Source organism: Mixophyes fleayi, chromosome 5 (genome assembly GCF_038048845.1).
Source record: "Mixophyes fleayi isolate aMixFle1 chromosome 5, aMixFle1.hap1, whole genome shotgun sequence".
NCBI lineage: Eukaryota > Metazoa > Chordata > Amphibia > Anura > Limnodynastidae > Mixophyes > Mixophyes fleayi.
In genome coordinates this window covers 92,352,907-92,377,589 of record NC_134406.1, presented here as the reverse complement: position 1 = coordinate 92,377,589, position 24,683 = coordinate 92,352,907, and the positions used below count along the sequence as shown (strand labels likewise).

At 38.8% G+C, this 24,683-nt stretch overlaps 1 protein-coding gene across 1 annotated transcript in view; it reads right to left on the bottom strand.

Annotated features, from left to right (window-relative positions):
- LOC142157700 (mediator of RNA polymerase II transcription subunit 1-like) overlaps positions 1-24,683 on the bottom strand; it is a 74,645-nt gene that overhangs the window by 34,175 nt on the left and 15,787 nt on the right. Inside the window, exons 5-9 of the mRNA XM_075211280.1 lie at positions 20,524-20,656; positions 17,511-17,539; positions 16,653-16,724; positions 16,331-16,405; positions 15,939-16,012 (exon numbers count right to left, since the gene is read on the bottom strand). Coding sequence (XP_075067381.1) covers positions 15,939-16,012; positions 16,331-16,405; positions 16,653-16,724; positions 17,511-17,539; positions 20,524-20,656 — 383 coding nt within the window. The remainder of the gene's footprint in view (positions 1-15,938; positions 16,013-16,330; positions 16,406-16,652; positions 16,725-17,510; positions 17,540-20,523; positions 20,657-24,683) is intronic.

The following is a 24,683-nucleotide window of genomic DNA, read 5'->3' as shown; positions in this document are numbered from 1 at the left end:
GTACAACAGCACTGGCACGCATTACCATCAGGAATAACAGCTCATATTGCTAGTATGTGCTACTGTATCTGGCATGGCTGGCTGAACCCCAGCTGGCAAGCCCTGATGGTGTCCCAGGCGGTGCTCTCTCTCAATCATTGTGCTCCCTCCCCCTCTGATTCGTACCATAGCAGGGAGGCAGTGGCCGGCGGCAGCCTTGGCTCCTCAGATCGTGAGCGTTGCACCTGGTCAAGCGTCTCACTCCCAGGAACACTGACAGGAGCAGCAGTGTCACATATAAGAAGCAGTAGGCTGCTTCGCCTTCATGTCAAAAGCTGGGGCTCTATAGTGGGGCAGCAGCAGGGGCAATAAAAAAAATTAACAGTGGATGAGTGACATTCATGGTTTTAACTATTTGCACCCTAGGTGTTGGTAATAATTGGCAGCACCGGGGGGTGAAGGGGGCTGAATTATGTGTTTGACACTTCAGGCTGTATTATATGCTGGATATTTGGGTGCCCTATAATATGTCGGACACTGGGGCTCTATTATATTTTGGACTTTTGGGTACTGAATAACATGCAGGACATTTTGTATTATATTTTATTTGCTGCTACTATTTTAAATGTAACACTAGCTGGGATGAGCATATACACAGTACTAATGGTCCACAGACCAGGTCATCTTGGTGTCAGTGTTGTGGATTCTTACGGATCACATAATCACCTAAATGTTCGCATTTCCACACACCTGTTTGAAAATAAAAGTGCCACTTAAAGCAGTTGGTCATATTTTAAGGTTATGCTAGGCATAAAACCTCACACTTAATAATCTGCACTATTTCTGTAGCCATCTTTGGATCCTCTTTATCATCATCATTTATTTATATATATAGTGCCACTAATTCCACAGCGCTGTACAGAGAACTCATTCACATCAGTCCCTGCCCCATTGGAGCTTACAGTCTAAATTCCCTAATATAGACACACACTCACACACAGACAGACAGAGAAGGAGACAGACAGAGACTAGGGTCAATTTTTAATAGCAGCCAATTAACTTACTAGGTAGGTTAATTGGAACATACAAACTCCACACAGATAAGGCCATGGTCGGGAATCAATCTCATGACTCCAGTGTTGTGAGGCAGAAGTGCTAACCACTAGGCCACTGTGCTGCCCAATCTCTTTAGAGATTCAAACTTCTATCTGAAGATGTGGTCTTCAAAACTGAAGAATATACTAGAAGGGGGCGAAGCTATGCATCAGATTCTGAAATAAGGATCGATACAGAATTCGCTATAGGGGAAAGTCTAAAAATACTACGATTTGTTATTGTGATTGAGCTGGGACTTATCAGTGGTCTGATTTCTGGCTAGTCTAATCTTCACCTTCACTATGATTCTGTGCACGCTGTGTTAGTTAGCCCTATAGTGACTCTCCATCTAGTAATTGAAAACACCGTAGACTAAGTGTTTTCCATTCAATGAAATGAATAAGACCATTGAAAATAATGGGAAAAGTAAACAGTTTAACATCGCTAGTTTATTCACCTTTCTTAAAATCAATGGTGGGGAGGGGGGAAATCAATATGGAATTAAGAAAAAAATAAATACCCCCCCTTTCCCCCCCAAAAAAAACAAAAAAAAAACAACAAACAGCTTTGCCCGTTTCTAGGGAATTTTTATACATTTACAAAAGTTTGGGAAATATCTATTTACTAGATATTCCCATTTGCCCTGATGCAGCACACAGTAGTGTAATTTAGCAGAGTAAGAAGTGTGATTTTGCTGCCCTCTGCTGGGGTGACTTACTTTACACTGTATTATATTCTGTTGCTATTTGGTTTGCTAGAGCAAAATTTACACATTTTAAATTTTACATGGTAATTAAATGCATTAGATGATTGTAGCCTTTCTGTACAAGAAGTTTTATTGAGTAGTATATGCACTTAGAATGAATGTTATGCAAGTTAGAGACTTGTTTTCATTTATAGGGTTTATTCTCCTGTGCATTGGCTATGCAGAGTTAAGTAGAATATTTTTATTGGAAGTTACCTTGTTCATTTTTTCAAAACATAACAAAATGTTTTACATTTATGTAACCCATGCTGCCTTACCTGTGCCAATGGGACTTAAATGGAAGACAAACTGTTCTGCAATTGGCTGCTTCGAAAACTACATCCCTCAGCAGCTAATGGGGGAGAGAAATGGATGCAAAAGGCAGAGCAGCCTCTGTAGTCACCTTTTCCTTAGCTCCCAGAATGTGTCCATACAAAAATCAGGACAAAATAAGCCCTGCAACTGATGCACACAAACCATGCCCCCAATCGACAAAACCCACCTCAATTCACACAAACCCTACTACCTGCTGCAAAGTCTATTGAGGAAACCAGAATGGAGACATGGCAATGTCATAGTTGAGTGACATTGTGAGTCATACTTATTTATCCCTAGAGCAGGCCTGCCCAGGTGTTACACATATAGGGCTATAAAAAGAATGTAAACAGACATAAATACTAAACACTCAGTTTACAGCCTCAAACTACCTTTTTTCATTGTTTATTGTTTTTAGATGTATTGCTTTGTATGGCATTTTATGTACACTTAACATTTAAGTGAGGTGTCTGAAATAGTCTTACAGTGGTTTAGTTCTATTGTGACACCTTTTTACCACAAGTATTATGCTTATTTATTTTTGTAAGTGAAACAACTAACCCAACAAAACAAAGATTTGGATATGTTTTAGAGGAGAGTCAGGAACTCTCCTTACATGCAAGGATAGTTTAGGCCTGAATAACAGAAGATAAGGGTCCAGTGGTGAGAGTGCAGTGCAGGAATCTGTGAGCAGGGGCACAGATGTAGGTATGAATGTCCATAGCCAAAACAGAAGTTAGAGAAGTGAACGGTAGAGCCAGGGTCAGAGAGCTTGGATGGCAGTCAAGGATAGCCAAGTCATACACAGGAATGAGAATTCAGAGAAATGCTGGATCATGACTCAGAGGGCAGCATTGTGGCTTAGTGGTTAGCACTTCTACCTCACAGCGCTGGGGTCGCAAGTTTGATTCCCAACCAAGGCCTTATATCTGTGGAGTTTTTCCCCGTGTTCGCATGGGTTTCCTCTGGGTGCTCAGGTTTCCTCCCACACTCCAAAATATACTAGTAGGTTATTTGGCTGCTATCAAATTGTCCCTACTCTGTGTATCTGTATTTGTGTGTGTGTGTGTGTGTGTGTGTGTGTGTGTGTGTGTTAGGGAACTTAGACTGTAAGCTCTAATGGAGCAGGGACCAATATGAGCGGTGGTAGTCATTTTTCCGGCTGAAATAAATCCGACGAAAAAATAGCGATGACTACAAACTCGGTAATGGCCAAATTGTGACTTACATTGTTACTGACAAGTGCTATTTGCGGCGGCTTGAATTCTCTCCACCTGGAAAAAAACGACCTTGCAAAACCTGGACGGTAACAAATGACGTAATTTGTAACGGTCCGAATGGAAACTGCGGTTTTAAAGCGGCAATGCCTGTACCCACAGCATGAATAATGTAATCCATGCTGTGGACATTTATTTGAACTTCAAGTTTATTAGAATGGACTATCACCGTTTGGATAATGGCAATAAAGAATGCCTGTCATTATGGATAACCAATAGGAACCATATACAGGAAGGACCAATCAAATCACACTGTTGAGACAATTGGCATACATTTGCACTATAAACGAACAGCTTGAAAGACGCTGATATATGCCACCCCTTGAGAAAGTCACATGGTGATTAAACACGTTGGACACGCCCACTATCAGACATCCCAAAACAGGGAAGTGACCAGGCGCATTCCACACGATGGAGATCGCCAACACCTGTCGACAGCCTGCTCCAGTAGCTCCTTTAACATCTTTAGAGCCTGGATTAGTTATATAGAACCCTTTTGCTCTATTTTGTAGTGAATGATATTCATGGTCACTTTGTCTTAGAGGGGTTACAACCTGGGCTTGCATTATCATTGTAATTTACTTGTTTTTAGGTTTTGATTGCATATTAAATTTTAAACATAACATTCTACTGCCAATACTATTTGCCTCTGTCCTTCTAAAATACATACCTACAAGGTAACCACCATAAAATTATATACAGGTGCATTTTTTATTTCCATATGTTAACTAACTGGGCATTACAAACAGACAGATTTAGATCATTACATATAGCGCTGAATTGATCAATCTGTTTCACCACTGTCCCTAAGCCCAAGAGACCGGATCAAACAAATTAACTGCGCGATGGATGAGCCAGTGTTTAATGGATTTTTTTGCCAATATGGGGCCAAAAAAAGGTTCCGGGCTTCCATATCTACATTTGAGCACCCAATACAAAGCAGATATTTATTAGGCAAATTAGGGTGTACGGACAAGGTGAAGGCTGGTGGAACAAGACAGTAAACCAGTAGGTGAGCGTTTTAAAGGGTTACTGTGCATAACTACAGGCATGCTTATAAAGAACAATTTAGATAGTCAGAAGTCTGAGTATTTCAAATTGGAAATTGGCACTAAATTCTTTGGTGCAGAATTCAAAACTCTGCACAGTAGTGATATTTTGGGCTAGTATGAACTGGATTCAAGGTCCAAATTTGCAGCCCACAATTACAGCAGTAAGCCCATTCAAATTCGTGTGTTCTTTATTCTACATAAATCACTGTGGAAAATTAGATGAAGGATGTTGGCATTTACTATTTTCCTTGTTTTTTTTTTTCCCTTCAGGATGCTATTAATGATTTAGGAGTCTGGACTACTATAGCAACTACAGTCATGTGATATAGTGAGCAGAAAGGCATTGGAATGTACCTCTGATCTCTATCTGTACTGTGCCCTACACTCTATCCTCTGCCATCACATGACATTCTGACAGCCTGTGTAGCAAAGAGACTTGTCTGACAGCCATTTTTGTTTGCCAATCGAAGAGCTTTTGAAAAGGAGGTGATTTGTGGGATAGTTAAGAAAAAGGATTATTGGTGCATGTTTAAAAAGGACAACTTGCTATATAAAAAATAAATCAAAACATCTATGTGGAATTGCCGCTTTAAAAGAAAACACGTCAATGTAAACTCTAAAAATGTTGCAGTTCAATATTCAATTTTAAAAAAATGCTAAAAAATGTAGCAATTTAAACAAATATTAAATGGGTTGGAAAAATAGGAGAAAAAAAAATGACATTGTAAAAATACAGTGTAGTCTCTAACTCGTTCGTCTTGCTTAAACTTGCTCAATTTTTTTCGTCTAACTAAAGTTACAGAATTTTTTGCACATTTATAAACTTTTAAAACAGATTAGATCCCAATCTGTGACCAAAGGGACAAGCCATAGGGTTATTTCCAAGGAAGGATTCCAGCAATTGGAATATAGAAATAACATCAATAAAATAATTGTTTTTGGTGGGGATAAGGGCATCTTCTTGTCAGTGGAGATACCTGCGGATTCATGTGTGTGTGATGATGGGGTTTGGGTTATATTTTGCATCTATTTCTGTGAATCTCAACCAACCACAACATATAGAGTTAATCCACCACAAATCTTTCTGTATTTTATGCCACGGCAGATAAAATAAAAATAGACATTTCCTAAAGCAAAAAGTAAACCATCTCAAAAATGAAGCGTGACCACTCACCTAACGCCATTTAAGCAGCCATATAAGCTAAAGAAACCTTCATATAAACCATATTATGTATATTTTCTGAAGTACCATATGTGTCCAACAGGTGAGACTAAAGAGCCAAATCATTTCTTCCAACATATACAGTACATTTAAGACTCTTACAGACACTTTAATGCATTGTAAACTATATTAGTTACCAATCAATATATTTTACTATGCGTTTGTTTGCCAATTTGAAGAACTATGCATAAATGAAGAGTGTAATTTCCTTTTTGATATTAAAATATTTTAAGAAAACGCATAATATTTTTTTGGTCACAATAATTTAATACGTTAAATAAAAAAATAAATAAAAAAAATACCATTAACTATTATGCTTAGCGAATCCAACATACTGGGCTTTACAATTCTGATGATTTCATGATCATTCTCCTCATCCTGCCATGGAAATCTGCTCTTGGTCATATTCACAGTTTTAAAAGGATACGTATACAAATGTGTATAAAATTGGATAAGTATGTTCATTTACATTATTTATCCCTTAACATCACAGTCATGATTTAACACTGCCTCACTAGGCAGTTCCATTCACATACCGTATATACTCGAGTATAAGCCGAGTTTTTCAGCACATTTTTTGTGCTGAAAAAGCTCCCCTCGGCTTATACTCGAGTCCTACTTACCTGGTCTCCGGTCTCCTGTCTCTCCCGCTTTGTCCCGCTTGGTCAGCCACCATTTTATTGTAGCCCCGTGTATGTGTATTCATTGCACAGGGAATAATAAAGTTAGATGAAAAGGAGCCTGTCATTTCCTCTATCCCCGCTGGTCAGAGACACGTGAGCTGCTCGTTACACACCAGAATCTAGCAGACGCCGGGACCTTAAAGCCTGTCTTAGAGGAGAAAGCCGCGGACTTCTATCTGTCATCCAGCTAAGTGATTTTATCGAGTCATTTCATCGTTGTACCTTTGTGTCCTAGGACTGTGTTTATCCGAGCTGGTATTTGAATGAAACAGTGTCCGTTACTCCATCTGCATTTCCATTGTGAATTTTTCAGGAGCAAATGTTAACTACTTATACCGGGAGTTAACTCCATTGGCATACCCATGTGGCGCTGACCTATACTTATATGCTCAAGATCTCATACATATATATTAGTTTCAGCGGATGCTCCGATTTGTATCTGTGCACGTTATGTGCTGATGTGATTTTTAATAGAGTATAAGTCAAGCTGCTATTTAGCAGATGCTTCTATATCATCATGTGCACATATGGTTATTATCAATCCGGATTACTCTAGATGTGGATTATAGATTATAGTAGATATGGGTATATATTATGTACTTTATGTACCCAAGAAGAGTGAGTTTAAGCTGTGTGGCTATATGGTACTAGCTGTATATGTATTTATCTAATGCATAGAAGCCACCCCCCAATATTTTTATTTTTGAAATTTACCAGTAGCTGCTGCATTTCCCACCCTAGGCTTATACTCGAGTCAATAAGTTTTCCCAGTTTTTGAGGTAAAATTAGGTGTCTCGGCTTATATTCGGATCGACTTATACTCGAGTATATACGGTATATATCTAGTTACGAAAACTTCTATAAAGCTTGGAACTGTGATCTAGTTAAAAAGAGAAACCCAATTAGTTGAAGATATATCTCTGTGTAGAGGTAGCACACAACATCATTTAAAATGGCTTTATCACAGGCAGAAGCTCCCAGTCTGCTGAGGGCCAATAGAGGAAATCACACTCAGATGCAGATTTTATCCACTACATATTCATGCTGTCCTTTTACTTTACCACCAAATAATCCCTTGCCAAACAATCTTACTTCAACACCCTTATGTTAACCCAATCCAACAGACTCCATGACTTTTCTCCCCTCAAAACGTGCCCAACCCCCACCACCACCACCATAGCCTCCTTCCTTCACTGCTCATATCTTGACAGTCTTCTTCGATATGACTATCCACCATGAAATCTCCTCTTGAACCATTTCCCCCATGCCACTTCCCCCCATTTCACCACTATACCCTCAGCTGGTACACCTACATCACAGCACCTGAAGTCCTCTCACTCCTCTCCCCAGGCTACCTGTCCACTTGAATCTGTTCCTTCCTATCTTTTCCACTTCTTTCCACCTATTGCCTGCCAGCACTTCTCCCACCTCCTTAACATGTCCTTCTCCACTGATATTTTACCCTCCAACTTCAAACATGCACTCATCTCCCATCCTTAAAAATATATATATAAAAAAAATAAAATCTGCTAATCCTTCCACTCTTTCTCCAGTTAGCGCCCCATTTATCTGCTCCCTTTTGCATCCAAACTCTTCAAAACTTTTCTACAATGACTTGACCCACTTTCGTTCTACTGACTCTCTTCTTGGCTCTCTTCAATAGAGTTTCTGTCACCATCATTCATTTCAAATCAAAATAACCAACAGTCTTGACAGGTCAGCCGCATTTGACACTTAACCACACTCTTCTCCTCGTCACATTTTATTCCCTTAGGCTCCGCTGCACTATTCTCTCCAGATTCACTTCCTACCTCTCTGTCGCACCTTCAGTGACTACATCTGACTCGTACTCCCCTCAACTGCTTCTCTCAGTCAGAATACTCAAGTCTCTGTTTTTGTCCCCCTGCTACTTTCTCTAACACTCCTCTGTTGATGATACTCAAATATACCTCTCCTGACCACTCATACTCTCTTTGCTGTGTTTCCCACTACCTCTCAGTCATCTACTCAATGTCTCAATGATAATTCAAACTCAACATGTCCAAAGCCAAAGTTATCACCTTCCCTCTTCTTCCAACGTCTCTTATCCTCCTTCCATCTGTTTCACAGTGAACTACTTCTCTAGTTTCACAGGAGTCATTAGCCCTCAGTTTACACCATATCCTGTGCCTCATGCAATCCTGCTGCCTACCCCTTTTGTAACATTACTTAAATTTGACCCTCTCTCACCCAAGACACCACTTATACCATCATTACATTCATTCATCTTTTCATGTCTTGACTACATTAATCTCCTGATAAATGGCCTTCCCCATCATTCCCCTCTTCAATGTCTCCTAAATGCTGTAGCAAGACTTATCTTCCTCCTTATTGCTCCTTTTCTGCTGCACCACTCTTCAAAACTCTTCACTGGCTCACAATTTCCTCCAGGGTCTATTTCAAACCCTCACGTTCAAAGTACTCACCGATGCCTCTCGAATATACATCTCTCACCTACTACTACCCGCCCCTTCCACTCTGCCTCAGACCTGCCCTCCTGCTTACTGCCTCTGACTCCCACCTACAAGACTTCTCCTGTGCTGCCCCTCACCTCTAGAAACTCTCTTCTCCACCATACTAAACTATCACCCAACCTCTATTATTTTCAATGGCCCTTCAAATCCCACCTCTTCACTTTGGCCTAGCTTACTCCCACTTGAGACTATTCCTTCTGCAGCCAACTAGTCCTTAGGTCTTGCTTTCTCCTCCTTTAAGACTAAGTTCCTCCTTGTCTTCCTCATTTACACTTGTCCTGTGTCATGTTTTTTAATGCTTTATTTTATATCGCCTTTGTATAATTTATTTTTTTATACTCATGTTTTACCTTATATTTTATAAAGTTATATGTTTGTGTAGTGCTGTGAAACCTGTGTCTCAATTAGGATGATCATTTTAATATTATATTATTAGAATAGAGCGCCACCGGAGGAAATCTTGTTCCTATCCAGATTTCCTCCACTATAAATTCATCCTTTCATCTTACAACTCTGCCCTATTAATTGCCAAACAAACATTCTTCAAATCTCTTATATCCACCCAGTCTTCTAATCCTTCTGCCACCTATTTCAAAGACAAAATAGACACCATTCGACAAGATATTTCCTCATGCCAAATTCCACACAGTAGACTCAATCTATCCGCCTTTAACTACACTCCCCAATCCACCCTTAATTCATTCTCTCCAGTAACTGAAGACGAAGTCTTTGCACTCATTTTATCATCTCACCCTACAACCTGTCCACTCGACCCTATTCCCTCCCAACTTCTCCACTCCCTCTCCGCCACTGCATGCCCACATCTAACTCACTTCTTCAACCTATCTCTCCCCACTGGCACATTTACATCCTCCTTTAAACATGCGCTCATCTCACCTATTCTAAAGAAACCATCTCTCGATCCAGCCTCTCTCTCCAACTACCGCCCTATTTCTCTTCTGCCATTTGCCTCCAAACTACTTGAGCGATTAGAGTATAAACGCCTGTCTTTCTCTCCGCTCATTCCATTCTCTAATCATTGCAATCAAACTTCCGCCCCCAATATTCCACTTAACTGCTCTCACAAAAGTGATCAATGATTTACTTGCTGAAAAATCTAAGGGTAATTTCTCCATACTCATTCTCCTGGACATCTCTGCTGTTTTTGATACTGTTGATCACCCTCTTCTCCTACACAACCTTCACTCCTTTGGCCGTTGTGACACAGTTCTTTCCTGGTTCACTTCCTACCTATCAAACCACTCCTTTAGTGTTTCTACCTCTGGCAGATCCTCCTCTCCACTCCCACTATCTGTTGGGGTCCCACATGGCTCTGTTCTTGGCCCTTTACTTTTTTCATTGTACACCTCTTCTCTTGGGCATTAATTCGCTCATTCAGCCTCCAATATCACCTCTGACACCCAAATTTATATTTCTTCCCCTGACCTCTCTCCTGTAAGCAACTGTCTATCTCCACATGGATGTCCCAACAAATTCAAATTATTCACCCTTACCTACAAAGCCCTCGATAACACTACCCCTGCATACATCTCAAATCTCATATCAAAATACTCTCCCTCCCGCCCTCTTAGATCTACCTCTAACCTTCACCTTGTCTCTGATAACCACCTCTCACTCCCGCCTCCAAGATTTCTCCCGTGCTGCTCCCCACTTATGGAATTCCCTATGACGCTCAATCAGAATTTCCCACAGCCTTCATGTCTTTAGAAGCTCTTTGAAAACCCATCTCTTATCCTCGATAACACTATTCACACTATTGCATCGTCACAACTATCCCAATCTCCACTCTGAGCCACACTAGCTCCTTTTGTTTCAACTGTGCCCTCTTCCATTTAGAATGTAAGTCTCTAATGAGCAGCGTCCTTCATACGCTTTGTTTTCATGCCTGCATTTACTTTGTCTACCTTGTATGTCCCTGATTTATGTATGTACTTTTTTGCCTACTGTACGGCACTGCGGAGCCTTACAAATCTAAGATAATAAGAATAATTATTAGGAGAAGAACAGCAAAAAAAAAAACTGTGTATGTCTATTAGTCTCAATTTACTGAGCTACTTGCCAACAGTAACTGTATATGCTAACTATCTCTAGTTGTAAAAAGATGCACTCTGGGCAACCAACAGGGCTGCAACTTCCCTGAACAACTATTTTGCCTTCATCTTCGAAGCAGCATATTAATCTGGAAGATCAGAGTTAATGTACATAGGGTTTACATTCTACATATGGACAACTGTACTATTCCACTTCTCTTGTTCCATATACTGGATTCAAATTTTAGGACTGTTTTTTAATCTACACAGTACTACTTTGTCCACTTGAATGTTTAGTAGAGATATGAGATAAAATGATTGTGGCAATACATAATTACTGTTATCATCATCTAAGAGGGGTGGGTAGAAAATATTAGATTGTCAAGTACTTAACCTTGTTGCAACACTGCGTGTCAAGAACCCGACCAAACGATTGAACCATAGGCTTGTAGGCCAAAGCCTTCCAGAGCAATTACAGACTACTAGTTACATTCTACTCTCATAATATTATCATCATCATGCTTTATTTGTTAGCTGCCACAAGATTTCCGCAGTGCTGTACACAGTACAAACAGTAGATTATACAGGGTGAAACCGTACTGAACAATAAACAAATAATACCAAGACTTCAGGAAACTTCAGGAATGGATATTACAGTGAAAAAGTAGCAGAAGAACAGATATAGAGAAGAGAGGGCAGAGGGCCCTGCCCATAAGAGCTTACATCCTAAGGGAGAGTAAACAGATATCAGTCACTGCAGGGAGTCGATTAAAGGGATATAGCATGGGAGGCATGAAGAAAAGGGCCGGCAGGAGAGAGAAAATAATGAGCAGAGGAGATAAGAAATGGTTAGGTGGATGGCTGGTAGACAGGCGAGTTTTAGGATGCCCATTTGAAGGAGCACAGGTTAGGGGACAGATGGATGGAGTGAGGGAGGTTGTTCCAGTGAAAGGGGGCAGCATGCGAGAAATCTTAGATTCTGGAGTGGGATGAGGTGATCAGAGTGGAGGAGAGGTGACCGTCATTGGCCGAGTGCAGGAAGCAGGAGGGAGTGTAAATGGAGAGGAGGTTAGAGATATAGGGGGCAGTAGAGTGGGAGATAGCCTTGTAGGTGATGGTGAGGAGTTTGAAAAGGATTATGTAGGGGAAGGGGAGCCAGTGTAAGGCAAGGCAGAGAGGGGAGGTAAAAGAGGAGCGGTGTGAAAGGAAGAGGAGTCTTGCAGTCGCGTTGAGTACAGAACAAAGGGGGGACGAGATGGGAGTGGGGGAGGCCAGTAAGGATAAGGTTGCAGTAATCAAGATAAGTGCATGGATGACAGTTTTGGTGGCATCCTGAGAGAGGAAGGGCTTGATGCGGGCAATGTTGCGTAGTTGGAGGCTTGGACAAGGGATTGAATGTCGGGGGCAAAAGAGAGATAGAGTTGTCTAGGTTGACGCCTACGCAGCGGAGTTGGGTGACAGAGGAGATGGTGGTGTTGTTAACCGTGATAGAGATGTCAAAGTGGGAGGGGAAGCTAGAAGGAGGAAAGACAATGAGTTTAGTTTTAGAAATGTTAATTTTGAGAAAGCAAGAGGAGATCCAAGTTGAGATGGCGGAGAGGCAGTCAGATACATGAAAGAGGAGGGTGGAGGAAAAAGAAGGAGAAGAAATGTAGAGTTGAATGTCATCAGCATTAAGGTGTAACCGAAGACCGAAGGTTCAGACGAGAGCACCAAGGGAAGTAGTATAGAGCAAAAAGAGTAGAGAGCCAAGAAAAGAGCCCTGAGTGACTGCTACAGGTAGAGGGGAGGGGGTGGAGGAAGAAGTAGACATGGATACAAAGAAGGAACGGTTAGCAAGGTATGAGGTGAACCAGGCGAGGACAGAGCCAGAGAGGCCTAGAGAGAAGGGTTTGCAACAGGAGGGGGCGAACCACAGTGTCGAAGGCTGCTGAGAGGACGAGGAGGAAGAATAGAAAGAAGTGACCCAGGGATTTAGCTGATAGAAGATCATTACTAACTTTGGCCAGGGCGGTTTCAGTGGAGTGGAGGGGGTGGAAACCGGATTGGAGAGGGTTGAGGAGGAATTTGTCCAAGAGGTGTCTGGTGAGGCGGTTGCAGACAATCCGCCTAAGTAATTTAGAGGCATAGGGGAGAAGTGAGATGGGGTGATAGTTAGCAAGTGAGGTGGGTTTTTTGAGGATTGGAGAGATAAGAGCATGTTTGAATGAGGAGGGGACGGCCGCCGGAAGAGAGTGACAGGTTGAAAAGGTGTGCTAGGTATGAGCAGGCAGTGTGAGAGAAAAAGTGAAGGAGGTGAGAGGGGATGGGATCAATATGACAGGTAGACAGGGGAAAGGAAAGCATAAGGGAGTGAACTTCTTCACCCGAAGTAGGGCGGAAAGAGCACAAGAATTGGTTTTGGAGGAAGGTGGAGTGATAAGGGTGGCAGAAGAATGGGAGGAGGAGATGTTGAGTCTGATAGCCTCAATTTTGAAGGAGAAAAAGGTGGCAAAGTCAGTAGCAGAGAGGGGAGCACGGGACAGGAAGGGGGGGGCGGGAGTTGAACGTGGCAAAGAGGCGGCAGGGATTAGAGGACAGAAGAAATGAGCGACTTAAAAATTGTTTAACGAGGGAGAGGGCAGAGCAGAATGAAGAGAGGTAAAATTTAAAATGAAGGAAGTCAGCCAGGGAACGAGATTTTCTCAAGAGGAGTTTGGCAGCGCGAGTGAGCTTCTGAAGGAAGCAAGTGAATTTGGAATGCTAGGGTTGGGGAATTAAGCGGCACCTGCAGACATAAGATACACAGATTGTTAGATCATTTGCATCTGCAGCTCTACCCTGTGAAATCAAAGACGTGGTCAGAATATATTTAGTTAAACCCTGTATGTTTCTTTCAGGCCGTTAGAGGTCTGAACTTTTATACCTGGTACTGAATTACAGAGTACCATTCCAGTATATTTGACTATGTTTGATTGTTTTTGACACTGATCCTCTACCTTGTTATTATATTTTGCCACTGTGCTGTCTACATTGACATTGAATTGAATTCAGATTTTGAACTGAAGCATCCTGTTCTGAGCTTGGCCCATGTACTCTGTAGCAAATTCCACCAATCTGCTGGATTCCCTGGGGAAGACCAGGGTTCCCATAAGGCACTGCTCCTCAGTTTAGCTAGTGGCATATATGGATAATAAAACATCCCCCAACTCTGAGGGCGGGGGTTTGATTTAAAACAGGGAGCCCCCAATTCATATTTGTATGAATTCTATCCAGTGTCATTCTGTACTCCCATGGTCCACTGGATTCTGTCAAAATTGGTCTTGTCTACAATACAGTCAAAAAAATTGCCTTAGTCAGACACTTTACTCCTTGCTCCAGCGAAACTTACATTGCTGTATAATATATTAGCCACAAAAAGAGGAGCGCAAAGCATCAAGTATAATAAAATACCTTCGTTTCTTTAGTTGATATGATTCATTATAGGTAGTGTCTTTATATCACCTTTGAGATGATGAGCTCATCTAGCCCAATTGTTAAAGGCTATAAGTAATGAATTAGTTTTATTTTCTGTCTAGCTTTTCTAAGCCGGTTTTTTCTGTGGATCATGTTAGGTTGCTTATTTGCATTAGATTAATGCTTTTAATATATGAATGTATTACTTCTAGCTATAAGAGGTTATACCTTTTTTGAAGATCTTCCATCCGAGTTTTTATTTAGATGGATAAGCAGTTCATTGAACTTTTTTATCCCCCGATTACGAGATCTGGATTACAGGAGATCGGGAATTTACGAGATGAATGACAATCTGTTGGCTACTTTCGGAAGACCAGCAGACGATCACGTGACTTAAAACACAAGAGATCGGATATTTCCGAATTGAATGCTAATATGTCGGACATCTTCGGATCATGTGACTTATTCCGTGTGATTATGTTGATGTATTTAAACCAGCGCGGCTGGAACTTTTCATTACACTTACCTCTGATGAAGCAGCGGTACGCAGAGAAACGCGTTAGGATTGATACGAACTGAAACATCTATTAGGTGCTGGCCAGCTTACCACTTTGGATAGTTATTGAGAGCAACTTATCTCTAGCTGCCGTTTATATCTTACCGGATCCTTTGGAACAGGACTCACATTGGGAGCTTTGAATCCACAGACTCGCAAAGCGAAGTTAAGTATCCATGCATGTGTTCCATTTGGTGCCTATCATGTTTATTCCGAATTTGGACACTGATACAGATTACCTACCATTTTATTACTGATCTAGCACAAAAGTGAATACCGGTAACAACCAATTATCAGTAGTAATCCTTTTGGTGCATATTGCACCTTATGGTGTATTTTCCATCTGAGATATGATTATAGGCAACCTTTCTATTTGGCTTTTTGATTGAGCCTTTTGAAGAAGCGAACATCGAAAACCCTTAATACCAGCATGATGCTCATTGGTGCCTATCGCACCTAATGGTGGATTCAAATTCGGAACATTGATACAGGTTATTTACCTTTTTGTAGATTGAGCTCCAAAGGAATATTACATCATTAATTATCAACACCTGTGGACTGGATTTCAGTAACGGCAGTACATTTTTTATTCCATATGGTACCATATGACATCAATTTGTGGCCAATACCTTGATTTGTACTTGCATTTGTATTGTTCAGGTCTGTTTTACAATACAGCTGGTTGACACTTATGATAATAGCCTTATGGTTATACAGCTATCCTGTTTTAATATGTTTTGATTATATCAATAAATTGTTATTTTATTATACTTGATGCTTTGCGCTCCTCATTTTGTGGCTAGTTTTTTATCTATTTTTGACAGATCCAGATTCTGTCTCTGAAGAGCAGCAGCACAAGTTTCAATAAAGGGTGATTGCAGCGCCTTACAGTTTGTTTCTGTTTTTGTTTCGCATAATATATTAGCCTATTTGAAGAAATATTAAAAAGAGATTTGTTAGGAACACCATGTTGAATAAGAGGAAGAAAAAGTGGGAAGAATAATACAAATTGTACCTCCAGATCTGGGAGAAAGAGAACCGACTTTTCCATGTAGGATAGCCGTCACCCTATCGTTCTCAGTTGTTGGTCTGATAAAAAGATATAAAAACATTCAAATGAAAGTAACAATGAACTTATTTAACTGATACTCGATAATGAGCATAAATGTGGCAGAAAATTTGATTTAGCTTTAGGACCACTCAAAGCCCACAGAAACAATTTATACTAAATACACAAACATTTAACTTTGGAAATTAGGAATTTTTTACTCAGCTGTGACCACTGATTATATCCACCAGTACTCAACATGTTCCACTCAGCAACACAAATCATATCTATCACATTATACCCAACAAAACAAATACTCACCAGTGCCTTGCATAGAATGCAATTAAATTGTATAGTACCTGCTCAGATTGAATACAGCATTCAAATCATCTTCTAAACTGCACAATGCAAGATAGACTTTAGCTTTGGTATCACTGGGTGGAGAAAAATTTAAAATAAATAAAGGTAATATCTCTCTCACGACACATCCTTTTTAGAGGTGATGTAACAGTGACCTGACTTATAGATTTTAAATGTTAGCAAGTATGTATAACCTTCCCTACCAAAGATATCACTTAAAAAAAATAAAAAATCAATCCCATGGATAACACCAATCAGAATTTACAATCCATTCTTGAAAACAAAAAAACTCTGTTGTACAAAATGTATGATAAACTATACCTATTTCCTGGGATATTGTACAGATGTAAAAGTCCTTCCAAACTTCTTCCGAAACCTTCAAAATCATTTGTCCTGCAGGTAGCAAAAAAATAAATAAAAAGTTTTAATTGACAATTAACGAACAAAACGTTAAACAATTATTTGATGCTTGTATTGCCAGGAATAGTTTCTATTTCATTTTCTACTGACCACATAATCTAGATTGGACAAGGAATTTTTAATACATTTGTATGTAATGATGGTTTTGCATATTATTCTGGAATATTCTCAGTTGTTTAGACTCTTCTATTTAACAGATTTTCTGTGCTGACTGGTCAAGTCAAGTATTGTTATGACAGACTGTATATAAAAAACTGAAAAACTAAAAACTGAAATGGAAAACAAGTAAAGTAACCAATTAGTATCTGCTTTTTTGACCTACCTAAGCCTCTTTTTAGGCATGGTTTGCTAGCTGTGATTCATATAGTTTGTGATATGGAGTGGAGAAATAACTCCACATTTTCATACTTGTGCTACTTTTCCATATATAATATTTTCTCAATAAGTGGTATTTAAAAAGGAGTGCTGGTGGCTTGGATTTATCTTGGTTGATAACATATATGCTATTCTTTCTACCATAAATGAACTGTAGTGAAGTACATTTTTCTTGGATGGATATAATAGATAGATAGATAGATAGATAGATAGATAGATAGATAGATACACACACACACACACATGCATACACACCCACCCCAATAAATATTTTTTAGGGTATCTAGCATAGGACCTGTTTTTAAAAAAAAAAAAAAAAAATAATTAACCAATGCATGAAAAAGCAGCAAGGAAAAAAATAATGTATAATATAAATTAAAATACCTGAGAAGCTTAAGAAGTTCTTTGCAAACCTAGAATACCAAAAAATAAAATTAGACTAATTGACAAATCTTACATTTAAAATATTTATCAGTGGAAACAATAATTTTATTTTTTTACCTTAAAATTAAAATAGGTTTTCAAATTAGATTTAGGTCACCACACCAGCAGAAGTAAAAATAAACTTGAATGCAATATTTTAACTTGATGGCTCATTACTCTCTAGCCATCATATATACCATATCTTTTAACTGTAATATTGTACATAAAAGCGAGAAACATTACATTTGTAGACAACTTAACACATTATGTTGTAATGAAAATTGTAATGTAATTTGTTTTACCACACAATGCTTCAACACCACTTGGTACAGTCAGAGCTACAAGTCTCACAGAGCAAGCTGCAAAGTTAACAGAAAGAACTGCCAACTTAGGCATAAAAGCTGCCAAATCAGGAAGAGCTACAAGATTAATAGAGCCAACTGCCAGACTATTAGAGGGAATTGCCAGTCCCTCTTCAACACAATAGTACAGTAATAAGTATATCCTATAAACTGCATTTAAAATATTCTAGCCATCATAACACTTCCCCACTTACATAGCCTGTCTCTCCTTAAGCAGCCAACCACCAGTTCATGCACTAATCGTCAATCACAGCAGCTTCACTTGCTCAAGATAGATACACTTATTAAGAAGTATGATTTTTTGGGTAGAATGAGTCCAATCACCATGTTAAAAATACACATCTTTAGAAGCTATAAATAGGTCACATTTTTTGCATCATTCAAGAAACTTAGTGTAAAGTAGCAGCTTCCTAAATAAAATACACTGTGTAAGTCTGAACATCTCTGTCAACAGTGAGCAGAACGAACAAGAAATGCTTTCTAATAGAACTTTATCAACTGCAGATAAGTCAGTGTGATATGTGTAATTTTTAAACGTAATCTGTAATGGGAGGAGGGAGGAACCGATAAAAAAAAATAAAAAAGTCAAGTAATAATTAACATCTCATATTAGCTCATACAATTCATTCAGTGAAAATTTCTTTTTTTGGGAAACAGTAAAATATTTAAAGCAATATTTTGGATTTGAAGTTAGACATTTTGTCAAGGATCATAGCAGTAATCCTGACTTTACTCTTTACTAGAACAATGAAACAGGTGTAAATCTGCTGCAAAGATAGTCATTATGGTTTATAAATGTAGGGGTGTTTGTCAGTACTTGTATTTTTGTTATCCTGATTGAGCTGGTGCTCAACCCCCTTCCTTAACTATATCTTTAGGCATAATGGTGATTGTCATCACGCATACTTTCCTGCTAGCACCTATTGTGGCTTGGACATTTTAAACATTAAATACATGTTGCATGATTTAAAATAAATGTGTCAATGTGAACATCATCTACTTTGCACTTTAAGGGCTAGAATTACTAAGCTGCGGGTTTGAAAAAGTGGGGATGTTGCCTATAGCAACCAATCAGATTCTAGCTTTCATTTATTTAGTACTTTCTACAATAAGACAGCTATAATCTGATTGGTTGCTATAGGCAACATCCCCACTTTTTCAAACCTGCAGCTTAGTAAATCTAGCCCCAAGTCTTTAAATATATTGAAGAGACCTAAAATATAGATAAAAAACAGACATAATGAGGAATGCATGGTCAGTAGTATTTACACTCAGAGGTGTAACACAAAATTACAAAGCCCCAGAGCAAACAATGTATTCTGGGTGGAGGGGAACAATGCTTGTCCATCTGCCCTGTAGGACCTGGCTCTACCCTCCTGAGTTTGCGTAGGGGCCAGCATATGTGCAGTAAATCACCATTTCAGCTTGAATATCTGGAACTAAAAGACTAAATGTGGCCTCACTACGCATGCAGGGGGTATCTGGAGTAGATGGACCAGAACTGCCAGGCCCCATAGCAGCTGCATGTGCTAGAAATACTATAAGCACAGACCATGGTTTCTTCAAAGTCATCTATTAGTTACCATTATTTTTTTAGATGAGTTCAAGTGGTCTTCAATGTACAGTGGACATCGGGCATAGCAGCACAGGGCAGATGCAAAATTGTCTGGGGTATTGCTTGTTCACTCGATGGTGAACAGTTTTCTCTATCAGTAAGTCAGGAAAAAAAATAAACGTTTTCACATGTTTAAAACTTAAATAAAACATTATTAATATGTTAAAAATAAAATAAACGACACACAGAACTAGCACTCCTACTAAAATCGTATAAGTTCTGAAAAAGGATTACTCAAACGCTAAAAACATTTGGGGGGGGGGGGGGAATTTATCAAGCTGCAGGTTTGAAAAAGTGGAGATGTTCCCTATAGCAATCAATCAGATTCTAGCTGTCATTTTGTGGAATGTATTAAATGAATGACAGCTAGGATCTGGTTGCCATTTTTTTTAAACCTGCATGATATATTTTCCCCTAGGAGTGTAATGCACTTACTAGAATTTGTTTTTAGACTGTATGACAGCTCATCCCATATATTTGCAGAAGCCTTCTCCAGTGGAGAATGGTTGTCTGGGAGGTACCAAATGTTTCATCCCTATTGTATCATATTTTGAAGACCCAGAACTAAACAGCTCTAGTTCTGTGGCTAGATTGCCAGGGTAAGGCTGCAACCAAGAAAAGGCATCAGGTAAGGTCATGCACTAGTATAGTAAGCATGGCACATAGTAATATACTGGGATTTTGAAATCCAGAACAAAAAAACAAAAAAAAAACACAAAAAAAAAAGCAACACACACAATAAAAACAGAGGTTTCTTTTGAAACAAAAAAAACGTCCAGATAAGCATATTATTTATTAGCATATTAGTCACATAACTTGACACTATCTCTACTAGATGAACAGGGGGTTGTGGGAGCTTTTCATTTTTTTATTTTAAATCTGTTTCCACGGAATCAAACAGAAACCTATGCCCCATCGTGAAAGTTTCGCTCTTAAAAGTCTGCAGGGGTAAAAAAAATAAAAACATAAAAAAAAAATAAAACCAACACCTCGTTACCTTTGGAGATTCACCATGGTGAGCCAGCTTCACAAATGCTACATGCCCATTTCTCTTCACTTGAACTTCTATATAGAACATTTCTGATGTGATGTAGCAAATTCTTCCGTTGGGTCCAAGGTGGGATTCTAACCTATTTGGTATGTAGAAGACACACGTGGAATTTTGCATAATGCAGCAACAATGTTAACACAAATTAAAAATAAATATCACATGGTACCCCCAGTTTGCCTGCCATTTTTAGAGCCAGGACTCCAAAATGTTTTTTTTCCAATACTTCATGCATGCAGGATGGCATCCCCAGTAGGTAGGGCAAAAAAAAGTTTATATATATATATATATATATATCTCTTCAAAATACACAAATGTACTAATGAACTAATATAGGTGTATTGGTATGAATGGACATATAACACCAATAATACTAATAATAATAATAATTCTAGTGTCGATAAAACACACACACACACACATATACATACACGGTAATACATCACAATTAAAATAACAAGGAATAATACACAAATGAGCTCAAGCAGAGCTGAACGTAGGAGGGAATATGGCAAAGGAAGGCTAACAATGTGAACTAAAAACAAAGCACCCAGATCGTGGCAAAACAAAGTGCACCGCAATTATGAGGATGAGATGATCTATATTGACATGCAAGGTGAACAAATCTGATCAAAAGAGCTCACTGTATGTAGGGTAAAAACGCTCTATTGCTGCGGCGTCATAGTGGAGTCAGCGGGTCACGTGCGTTCCACTGTGGAATGCACGGGCGACACTTCCTGTTTATGGAGTGGTGAAGAGGTCACAGTTTCTAAGTCCCAAAGTGTTTAATCTGTAGGAAGACTTTTTCAAGGGTAAAGAGGGTCCTGCAATGTCCTATGTCAGTGGTTCCCAAACTTTCTCAGTTCGAGGCACCCTTAGGGTCACCATAATTTTTCCAAGGCACCCCTAAGCCAAAATAATTACTGGGTAGTCCTGTTTTTTAAGTAGTTCCGTCAAAATAAATCAAGATGTATTTAGGCCCCTTCACCATCACATTGTGCCCCTTCATCTCACACTCTGCCCCCCCCCCCTCTACAGCAGCTCACACTCTGTCCCCCTTCACTCTCCGTGCCTTTACTTACCTACTTTCCTCATTTTCTGCCGTCTTCTTTCCGGATGTCCTCTGCTGCTGCTCCTCACTGACACTGTCAGACGTGATGACGTCACGCTCGGCAATCAGTGAGAACAGTGAGGAGGAGGATCCGGTGCTGGATTGGCAAGTTTTTTTCCCCTTCATCTTCTTTTGTCATGGCGGCTGCGGCACCCCAGAGAGCCGCGGCGCACACTTTAGGAACCACTGTCCTACGTTATATACTGCTCTCTCGATCCCCATTGGATAAAGGCATATGAGACATTATCTGGGTCTACTAATTCATCCTAGAGTATAATCCTATATAGCGTTCAAGTAACATAGGCAGCAAGCAGTACTGGTTGGTATGCAAGTACAATCACACTTAAATGTATGAGCAAAAAATAAAAAAGTATAAAAATTAAATAATTAAACAAAAAAAGCAGCAAACACAATATAAACAATCCATTACAGTATAATTCCTATATAAAATATGTAATGTATAAAAATTATATATAATTTCTATATATATATATATATATATATATATATATATATATATATGAACCATACAATAAAATGATTTATAATGATGAAGAATAAAACCATATTCAATAAGATGTATATTAAATAGTTGAACCAGTGGTAATGCATTAAATTGAAATGTACATGTTAAATAGGTCTGCATCTCATCTCTTAAACAACAATATGATGTTCAAATTAGTAGAATATTAGTAAAGAGTGAAGGCATATTCAATGAAGGTGTATATTATACACTTAATCCATGATTATAATGCTTTAAATAAGAGTAAACATATGGAGGTGTGTAATATATTTACTATACAGCTATTGATGGTCTGACACATAAATGCACAACTAAGTCTTACATATCATAATCTTCAATATAAATGTCTTATCAAAGCATATGTGATCATCATATGGTAGTACTTTCACAAAGCACTATGTTGCTCACTTCCAGATAATATTCAGTGCAGACCTATTCAGGATCCATACCATTATAGACTTGCATCATCCAACTAATAGTGAAATTAAAATGGAAAATAGTTTCATAATATGTATTATATACTTAACGGGGTAGGATAATTCAATAGACTTCTAAGGTCGAGCGCTCGCCCTCTGGTAGACTGGTATGTAAAAAGGTATAATCTGTGAGATCTTGTTCCTACTATATCAAAGGTTCACAGGTAGTCTCCTATCCTGGTACTGGTTTGGCTCACTCCATTTAGCTTCCAAGATCAGACAGTATTGGGCGTAGTGGTGGATGATATGACCGTAGGAAAACAAAATACCCCAGTGTAACTACCCACATCTGCCAGAGGCATCTCCTGTTATGAACATAATTCCTCCCCAGCAAAGTGATAATATATAAGAATATCATGATGATTAGAAATTAAGAATAGTACCAAATTTTAAATTAATGATTGTAATTCGAAATCTATATTTAATCCATTGGGTTCTAAAGCATTCAGTGTACAAACCAATCTGGCTTCTTCTTTATTTGTTTGATGGCATCTCTTCCTCTCCAATTCCTCAAAACTTTTTTAATAGCCATGAATTTAGTATGTTCTATTTTCCCTTGATGGACCAATTTAAATTGATTTGAGAGGTCGTGTTTATCCAAACCTATCTGTATATTCCTCAGTTGTTCCCCAATACGTGTTTTGAGTCTTTGTATTGTGCATCCAACAAATTGTTTGTGACATGAACATTCAAAAAGGTATATCACGTTTTCAGTGTTACAAGTCGGGAACTTCTTAATTTAATATGTTTTGTTTGTATATGCAGAGGTATATTCAGTAATGGTTTTTGTACTCGTACATTTCCATATCTTACAGTTATGGCAACTCCCACAGTGGTAGAAGCCTAGTTTTCGGCTTTCAGTTGTCAACCAATCATTTGTCACTTGTTTAGTTTTGATGCGATTGGTTACTAATGTTTTTTTAAAATCAGGTGCCTTCCTAAAGACAATGTCTGGATTCTCGGGTAAATGATCTTTTAATAGGTCATCTTTTTGGAGTAGATACCAGTGTTTTTTAATGATGCGACGTAAATTGTTGTGGTTGATCAGAATACTTAGAGATGAAATAAGTTTTGTTGGTGTTCTTCTCAAGAGTTGGTTTTATTTTGTACTTCATAAGTGTCTTGCTATCTGAAGCCTCAACCTTTTTAAAATTCCTATCAACAATTGATTGATCATACTTCTCCAAAAATTGTTGCTTCATGTCTCTATAATCTTCTATATATGTACAGCTACTTTTAACCCTGGTGAATTGGCCTAGGGGAATATTGTTGATCCAATTGGGGTGATGGTGGCTGTCAGCTAAGATGTAGCTGTTGACATCAACACTTTTCCTATAAGTTTTGGTGGCTAGAGTATTATTGGAAACAAAAATCTCTAGATCTAGAAATTCTACATGTGTTTGACTAAAATTTGAGGTAAAGTTAAGGCCACTGTCATTATTGTTCATATATTCAAGAAAATCATTCAAGATGTTTATTGTCCCATCCTAAATGAAAAATTATCATCGATATATCTCTTCCAGAGCACCAGGTTAGCACCCAAGCCATAGTTGGACCAGATATTATTGTCTTCCCAATGGCTCATAAAAAGGTTGGCGTAACCTGGGACGAACCTGATGTCCATAGCTGTTCCACATTGTTGTAAATAGAACTGATCGTCATACCATAAATAATTATGAGTAAGGATATATTGTATGTTGGTTAAGACAAAATCAATCTGTTTGGGTTTTAGTTGGCTGTCCTGTTCTAGAGTGTACCTAACACTATGTAAACCTGATTGGTGATTAATGACAGTGTATAAGGATGTAATATCACAAGCGACTAACCAGAAACTCTCTTTCTATTCCACATTTTGAAGTAATTGTAATATGTGTGTTGTATCTTGTATATGTGATTTTTGTTGTTTAACAAAGGGTTGTAGGAAGGAATCGACACAATGGGATAAATTGGAAGGGATAGAATACCTGAGATAATTGGTCTCCCAGGTGGTTGTGAAAGG